At 39.3% G+C, this 9,325-nt stretch overlaps 1 protein-coding gene across 1 annotated transcript; it reads right to left on the bottom strand.

The window, feature by feature from the left end:
* LOC122981445 (complement C1q subcomponent subunit C-like) lies at positions 1–6,360 on the bottom strand. The gene is made up of 7 exons (XM_044350171.1): positions 6,190–6,360; positions 5,378–5,493; positions 5,221–5,283; positions 3,586–3,739; positions 2,831–2,971; positions 1,608–1,734; positions 1–877 (listed from the first exon to the last, which is right to left on the bottom strand). The coding sequence occupies exons 2-7, from the start codon at positions 5,481–5,483 to the stop codon at positions 743–745; spliced, it is 726 nt and encodes a 241-aa protein (XP_044206106.1). The 5' UTR covers positions 5,484–5,493; positions 6,190–6,360; the 3' UTR covers positions 1–742.
* Positions 6,361–9,325: the final 2,965 nt, after the last annotated feature.

Genomic DNA, 9,325 nt, shown 5'->3' with positions numbered 1-9,325 from the left:
TTGTTTTTCAGCTGTTTATTTGATTTCCTGTTCATACAATATTATCTGTTTACTGACAGACAGAGAAAGTAACATCAGCAGATGTTTTTTTTTTCAGATTACTGTCTATGTTATCTTGTACACCACTGCACTTTTATTAATAAATCTCTGTGTGGGCTGGTTCCTCCTTCTCTGTTTACATACATGTGTAAAAATCTAATCTAGTATGACCTTTAGTCTCATGATGTTGTGCAGATGTTTGGACAAAGTTGGGTAAAAAAAAAAAAGCTTTTAAATGTGCTTTCCCTTCCACCTGGAACAATGTACAGAAGGACCTAAATGGATCTGGAAAACCATATTCTTGGTCAAAGTGTTTGCTTTTTTTTTTTTTTTTAGATAATTTTGAGAAAATGTGTTTATGCATCTTAACAGGAAATTGCCTGCACTTATTTGTAGCATGTGACAGTGTTTATGTTGTTAGTAAGAACATTTTTTATGCTGCCCTCTTGGCCAACTCTCTTTAACCTAAATATCAATCTTAATGAGCCTTAACCTGGTTAAATCATTGAAAATCAACAGAAAATTAAATGTTAGAATGAAAAGTAACGAACATGTGTTTTTTTTAACAATGTGAAAGGGTCAGTGTGAAGGGAGGGAAGATACTGTTTTGCCTTTAGTTTCACTCATTTCACTCAAATAGTTGCTGTTAAACTGTTCAGTAAAAGCGAGAGAAAGGCTGTTTTGTGTTTCTCGTCCCTGCGGGTCAGTGAGGATGCAGCAGGAAGCCGGAGAAGATGCTGTAACCAGTCGTTTTCCCTGTCATCCCTCTGTAGTCTTTAGTCTCCAGCCAAACCTCCTGATCCCTCGACATGTAGACCGCCAGGCCACCTGAAGTCACCTGTAATCAGTACCGGTTGAAATTTAACTACAGGGTGCATCTTTTTCCAGAAATGAGAACTACTGTAAACGATAACATTCACTCATACTTTACAAAAATTTGAGGATTTAGTTAGTAGTTTAGTTAGCTGAAACATGAGCTGACTCATTAGATTTAATATTAATTTATGTTGATTAATACTTGAGTATTATTTGGTGGCATAACAATGTAGTAAAATAAATCTGTAGTATTGTTTTAAAGGAATAGTTCGTATTTTTTGAAGTGGGTTGTATGAGGTACTTATACATAGTCAGTGTGTTACCTACAGTAGATTTGGATCAGCTTGCTCCTAGTTTGGAGACACGAGTACCAGCATGGACGCAACAGCACTTTCTGACCAAAACAGCTGATGTGCGGTGTAATATAGTGTGCGGCATGCATAGGAGTAGTTCTATGGTTGAGAAAATGTAGTGCCAAAGTAAAGGGCTGTCTCACTGCAAGGTAAAGCGGTGAAAATATTCTGAATATAGCGTACACTTAAACTGATATTGACTTTTTTAAGTGGGCTTTTATTTAAGTGACTAAAATATGTTGTAATGCTGTTGTGCTCTTGGCTTCTGTACTCTTGTTTGCTTCTCGAAACTGGGAACGTGCCGACCCCCATCTACTGCAGGTAATACACTGACTATGGATAAGTACCTCATACAATCCTACTTCAAAAAAATTTGAACTATCCCTTTAATGCTCTTACCTGTCGTCTCCTGTGGCGATGATCGCAGAACGACGTCAGCGATGTTCCGTCCAGCTTCAGCGTCACACAGAGGCGGTTATCTACAGAGGCGTGGAACACAAAGTAGTACGTTCCTGGGATCCGAGACCTACAACACACAAACTTCATTAATTCACTAAAAGTGGATTTTTTTTCCTCCTGTCTGGTTTGACAGTTTGATCACAAATGAAATGCGTACAAAAAGAAATGTCTTGAATTTGTTTGACATGGTTGAAACATTGCAGAGCAACCAGGGAATCATTTAGCTTTTAGCCAATCTGGCGGCATGGCTGTAAGGATGTTGGTCTAAAATATCTCAATAACTGTGGGATTGGTTTCACTGAAATTTTGTACAGACTTTCATTGTCTCTAGAGGAGGAAGTCCCATTGATCATCATCATCTCTTTGATAGACTGCCATGAAATTTGGTTAAGACATGCTCTCCTCATGATGAACTTTAATAACTTTGATGATCCTCTGACTTATCATCTAACTTCATTGTTGGGTCAAAATTTCTATTTCTCAAATATTTTGGTTTATGACTAAATATCTGCAAAATGAATGACGTTCCAATTAGCCTCAGCCGCACTTGCATTTGGTGCTAATTAACAAATTTTAGCCATGTTAACATGCTAAACTAAGATGGGGAAGATAGTAAACCACTAAACATCAGCATGTTAGCATCGTCATTGTGAGCCACGCTGTAGACTCTTAGCCTTGTTTACATTGAACTGACATTGCCCTAACCTCATCCAAAACCATTTATTCAGAGTCAGTTGATCATACAAATTTGTGATTAAGTGGAAACTACTACGGCCTGAGGCTGAAGCGTTCCAACTGACTCCCATTCACAAAGCGTCAAGAAGTCATTATGGTCTCAATCACTAAATTCAGGCCCTCTAATAAGTGTGCTGGTGGTTATTTTGGAAATTATTGCTCCATTAATAAGATTTGAAGACTTTTAGTAGCTGTGATATCTGCTGTGTGAGCATTGATTGACAGTTGTGATTGACAGTTGGCTCACCTGTTACTCTCCCTGACTCGGACTCGGACTATTGTCGTAATATTTCACTCAGTTTAATATTACTTGTTGGTTCCAATACAGAGCAATGGGTGACGTCACACCTCACTACATCCAACTTTATTTGTAGTCTAGGGTTTTACCTTTCAGTAATATATGACTAGAAAACGAGTGGTTTCCTCACCTGAAGTGTCCTGTGTTTGTGTTGTAGTCGTTATTGATGTTGGTGATGACTTTGGTGAACCGTATGACGCTGCTCCTGTCCGGGTATTCGGTAGTTCCTCTGGCCACGCTGAAGGCCGCCTTCTGCTGGACTCCGGCAGCCCTGTAACCACAGAAACAACACAGTGACACTCAGAGCCAGATTAACCTGCTAGTGGGCCCTTGTTGAGCTGCCAATGTCCCCCAACTTAGTTTAATTAGATGCTACGTTATATATGCACAATGTAAACATTAAATCAATTGGAATATGAAAACTAGATTTTAGGTTAGAAGGTAAAAATCCAGGAATTGCCTTTTGAATTTTATATTGTTTATATTCTGTTAATCAAAATACCACAAAGCTATTGCCACACAGTGAATCTGAGGCCCCTTGAGGGTCTGGGGCCCACTCAGTCATCCAGCCTCGAGGCTCAGCTGAATCTGGCAATCTGTTCTCATCAAATATAATTAAGTCCCTTTAAGTGACTCTCCTCTGAAAATCTCACACTCTCACACTCTCTGTCTTTTGAGTATGGTAGATTTAACCCCTGTGGGCTTGCAGAGTGGTCTAAGATTTTATTAATTTGTAATGGTTTATAATGTAGACTGGGGTCTCCTTTAATTCAAAGCAAGATGACGGATTCCAAAACTTTTAACAACCAAAACTTCTCAGTCAACCTCCCTGCTGTCCACATTAGAACACTTGTACTTTGCTCAAGGGTTTGTCTGACTCCATACCCATTTTCTCCTGGTTCTCCTGGAGGTCCTGCAAGCCCTGGGACCCCTGGTTTCCCTGGTTCCCCGCTCTGACCTCGTTTACCAACGAATCCCACATTCCCCGGGTCCCCCTTCACTCCCCTCTGAGGGCCGCGGCCGCCGCCCCACGCTTGTCCTGCAGATGACAACAACAGGCGAGTCATTGTAGAGAAAAACCAGCAGCAATCGCCTGCTGTGTCAGACACTTTAAAGGAACAGTTCAGCTTATTCGCTTTCATTTCAAGAAGCTGGAGTCGGGATGTGGTTAGCCTAGCTTAGCATAAAGACTGGAAGCAGGGGGGAAACAGCAAGCTAAGCTCTGTTCAAAGTTCATCTAAATACACCTATCAGCACCTCTAAAACTCTCAAGTTAACATATTGTATCTCATTTGTTCCAATCACAGATATTAAAGAACTGTTTGTGGTTTAAGTAGGAGTTGGCTAAAGGAGGAGGTAGACTTATAATCAGATGTTCAAGTCATGTGACTTGAAATGAGTTGAATGCTGATCATTCACTAATCCTGTCAAATCAACTTAAACTTTGTTAAGATAACAGCAAATAATTTGTCAAATAATAAAATAATTTGACAATTAGCTCTATAAGCATACTTTTCAGCATGCATTGTATTTGCATTAACTTTATTCTAGTTTATATAATAAAGGAGATTTGTTTTGTGTTTTTTCATACAAAGACGAATTAAAGTACAAACATAAGACACATTTTGTTAAAACTGAACTTTACACCAAAGGACAAAAACTAAAGGCCCTTTTACTCGTCAAGAATTAATAGCATGAAAATGTGTCAAGTTTGCTGTCAACGTTGTTAATTTGCAGTGCAAATTTAAGACGATTCCTCCAGTTATTTCCACAAAGCTTCACACAGCTTGAAAGAACAATATGATAGTCAGATAATTTGAATACTTCATACTGCTTTGCATTTGAGAAAAAGCTGCTTTGATATCAGCTGCTGCCCATTATGGTAGATAAATGAACAGCTGTCTGAGATTTTAATCATGTGTGCACCAAAACCAGCACTACTGTCTGCACCTCGGTGAACTTTCTAGGAACTGAAAACTGGATGTGTCTGAATGTGTTTTTTTTTAATATAGGTTTTACAAAAAGTGGAGGCTGCTGTGAGTTGTAAATGATATGATCTACCATTTTTTTCTTTACTTTGCAATGTGTGACAGGTAAAATAAGGAAAATTTGACTTTGGAGCAATTGTTGCATTGTTGCAGGTTATTGCATTATTTCATTCAATTATATGTTTTTTAAATTACATGAAAATGAACCCCCCCCCCCCCCCCAAAAAAAAAATGTGCCTTATGTAGAAGGGTCTTAAGAAGATTCAGGGAAATTCTGGCTGAAAATTTAGAGAAGTGCAAAGTTTCTGTGTGACTTATCGTTTCCTTACTGTATTCTAATATCTGTACAAACTTCTGATGGTCGCCCCTAATGTAACCAACTCAGTGTATGACTGCTCAGGTTATGATTGTGTGTGTGTATATGTGTGTATGTGTGTGTGTGTGTGTATATGTGTGTATGTGTGTGTGTGTGTGTGTGTGTGTGTGTGTGTGTGTGTGTGTGTGTGTGTGTGTGTGTGTGTGTGTTGGATACCTGGCTCTCCTTTCTGTCCTCTCTCTCCGTCACGACCGTCTCTGCCGGGCAGCCCGGGAATACCTGAGGACGTACAGATAGATAAACAGATGAACACACACACACACACACACACACACATGCACCTATAAACATATACACACATGCACACACATACCTGGCATCCCAGGCATCCCTGTTGCTGGGCAGGTGTCCTGGGCAACCAGCAGGGTTACAGCTAATGAGAGCAGGGCCCCGCTCACAATGAGACAACGATGGAGCATGATGGAGAACCTGACAAAGAGAAAAGGAGATAGATGAAAGAAGAGGAGATTAGACGAGAGGAGACAAGGAGAGGTGTTGAGGGATTCAATGAGAGGAGAAGCTGAGAAGAAAAGAAATGCGAGGGAGGGAAATAGGGAGAGAGGAAGGGACAAGGAATTATAAGAAGAATGAGGATGAGAATACAGGGAAGGAGGAGAGGAAAATAGGTGAAGGCAGGATGGGAAGGGATGAGAGGAATGGAAAAGGACAAAGGGTAGAGGGAGAGGAGAGAAGGAAAGAAGAGAGGGGAGAAGATGATAAAACAGGAGAAAAGAGGAGAGGAGGGAGATTAGATGAAAGGACAGAAGGAGAGGAGATGATGAGAAAAGGAAAGAAACATGATAGATGAGATAAGGGAAGAAGAAAGGAGGAGAGGAGAGAAAGCACGATGAGGAAGAGGATGAAGTGGAGAAGAAGAGGAGACAAGGAGAAGAAGGAGAAAAGCAGGTGCTGACAGGTTGTTGGTTCAATCCCCAATAATCAAAGTGTATCAGATATCAAAGTCCTCTTTTAATAAAAAATAATACACAATCATAGTAAAATAGGAGAAACAGTCGATGATCTTGTTAACAAAAGCAGATTCTCTTTCACAAATAGATTTCATTTACTTCTATTTAGAACATGGTAAATGTTGAAAGATGTTGAAAATAAATGTATTAAACTCACCTGAGAGGACAGGCAGAGGAATAAAATCCACCACCTGGCGTTCCAAGCAAACTGAAGTGGAGCTCCGAGTCCTGCAGCAGCCAGAAGAGGAAGCCGACGCAGAACCGAAGATTCAGCAGCTTTTGCTATTTTTTCGGCGTCTGCTGTATGTAGTTCTGCATTTTTAGGGAGTGATTGAGAGATTGGAGGAGAGAGAGAGAGAGAGATAATAAAGTAACAAATCCCTCAACAGTAAATGAGTGTTTGTCAACCTTTTCTGTGTTTAGGTGTCAAATTTTTTATGACACCAGCAAGTTGTCAAACTGAGACACAAAACCAGCAGAGGTATGAAAGTTTTCTACATGGTCAAAAGTATGTGGACACCTGAACATTACACCCATATGTGATATTCCAAAACAATGAGCATTAATCTGCTGATATGACAGCCTCCACTCTCCTGGTCTCAGGCTTTTCAGAAGATTTTGTAACCTGGCTGCAGGGATATTAGTGAGTATTAGTGAGGTCCAACAGCGATGTTGGGTGATAAGGCCTGGCTCACAGTGTTCCACTTCACCCCCAAGATGTTGGATGGGGTTCAGGTCAGAGCTCTGTGCAGGTCAGTCAAGTTCTTCCACACCAAACTGGGAAAACATTTCTTTATGGAGCTGGCCTTGTGAACAGGGACATTGTCGTGTAACAGGAAAGGACTTTCTGTTGAAAGCACTCTGCTGTTGAAAATATCATTGTATGCTGCAGCATTAACGTTTTCTTTAATTGGAACTAAGAGGACCAGACCAAAAACAGCCTCAGACCAGTACACTTGGACCACATACATTGTCCACATACTTCTGGCCATGTAGTGTACATTTACTCATGTAGTGTCTGATGATCTTCTTGTCTCTGGTTTCTCTGGTTCCAGCTTCTCAAATGTGAATATCTGTTTGGCTTCTTTAGTCCTCTATGACAGTAAACTGAATATCTTTGGTTTGTAAACAAAACAAGACATTTGAAGATGTCAACTTGGGCTCTGGGAAACAGTGATCGACATACTTCACCATTTTCTGACATTTTATAGACCAAACAACTAATCAATTAATCAAGAAAACAGATTGATTGATAATGAAATGATCATTAGATGCAGCCCTATGTAGAATATCGCCAGCCTTATTGAATATGTTGAATGCATTCTTACCTCAAAAAATACTGACAAGTCTTTTTTAAAACCTTTATTGACCCCTTTCTACCATCACTGCCACTACACTACACTATAGTCCCCCTCTGTGCATACAGGACCTTTAACTCAGACAATTACATTTCTGACTCTTGACAGGATATGTTTTTCTTAGATGCAGGTTTCAGCGATTTAACCACAAATACAGCAAGAATATACTTCAAAACATGCACAAACACACACACACACACACACACACACACACACACATACACTACAATAAAAAGAAGAGGTCAGCTGAGGATGTGCCAAAATGACAAAAGTTTACCAAAAAGAAGAAGTGCAAAAACCTGAAAACGTTTCACTTCCGTAACCTTCAGAGGGGTCACACGAGAATGTGATGAGAGAAAATCAATAAATATGCAAGAAAGGAAACAGACCTTAAAAAATTTTATGGAGGTCTGCAATGCTGAGACGGGGCGATGAACTTGTTTACAGTGTTTTGTGCATAGATGACCTATGAGAACAGTGCAACATTTTTGCGAAATCTGCTTTTTCTCTGTCTTCCTCAGACTCAGATGAGAAGATGGAGATCAGTTTCATCTCTGTGCTTCATATACAAACATAGATCCGAGACATTATTTAGCCTAGCGAAGCACAAAGACTGGAAGCAAGGGGAAACTGATAACTTTGCCCTGCTGATCTTCTTATCTGAGTAAGACGATACATACTTCCATTCTGTAAGATGTTCATTGCCGCGAGGTCAAACTAGTCTGCTTTTTATGTGTCATATTGAAATATTCTCTGTGGATGTGGGAAGAGGGCTTGGTCTATTGATTAGCTGTGTTAGCTGAGACAGAAAAAATTACCAAGGAGGTCATGTTTTTGGTCCTCTTTGTCTGTTAGTGGGATAACGCAAAAACTGTACAGACTTTGGCAAGTTTGGTAGACAGTTCAGCTGTCGACCAGGAACAAGTAATCCATGATTTTTATAAAAGTTTTTATAAAAATTCTAAACATTAAAGGTGCAGTGTGAAGAATTTAGTGGAATGGACTCAGCAGAATTGGAAGGTAATACCCATAAATATGTTTTAATTAGTGTATAATCACCTGAAAATAAGAATCATTGGCTTTTCGTTACCTTAGAATGAGCCCTTTATATCTACATAGCTGGTCCTCTTCCATGAAGCCCGCCATGTTGCACCGCAATGTTTCTACAGTAGCCCAGAACAGACAAATCAAACATCGGCTCTAAAAAGGGCCTTTTACTTTTTTCTAAGGTTTTATGGCCATTGTGGGTTCTTCCACATGCTTGAAAGGTGAGGGGGAGGGGTATTCAGTTGGTTACACCTTTAAATAACCTTTAAGAGACAATATATTTTTGAACATTTTCAACTTTCAACTAAAATCTGGCACATATATCTCATTATTTTAATTATTAATGTGTATTTTGATACATATCTGAATCCAGATACATATTCAAAATTTTAAACATTTGTTTTTTATGATACCAGATTTAGAGAGTTATGCACACTTGGCGAGAGTGTTTCCCCTCTGAGTGTTTGACAGTTAGTTTGTATGTGTATTCAGACAAAACCAAAGGTCATTCACAGTCCTATTGAAAGTTAAAATCAATAATATTATTCTACAATTACACAATAAAGTTTGATGACATTTAAGTACAACAAAGTGTGATAATACTACAACAACATGTGGCATATCTCACCATATACTAGTAGCCAGTGTTAGCATTTATACACACAAGAACATCGGACCCTGAGGTTTTTTATAGTGCATAACAGTGCTCCCTAATCTCCAAATTTCTTCCGCATTCACTCAGAGGAAGTTTTTATGTTTTGAAACTCAACTGTGAAAATTTGTGGAAATGGAGGAAATGCTCGATTTTGGAGGATTGCTTGAAGCTACAATAAAATCAGTGATTGTCTGTATTAAATCTGTGTGTAATGAAATTATACCAAACATACC

This window comes from Thunnus albacares, chromosome 4, assembly GCF_914725855.1.
Source record: "Thunnus albacares chromosome 4, fThuAlb1.1, whole genome shotgun sequence".
NCBI lineage: Eukaryota > Metazoa > Chordata > Actinopteri > Scombriformes > Scombridae > Thunnus > Thunnus albacares.
Note: the sequence above shows the minus strand (reverse complement) of the source record. Positions and strands in the feature narration are given on the sequence as shown.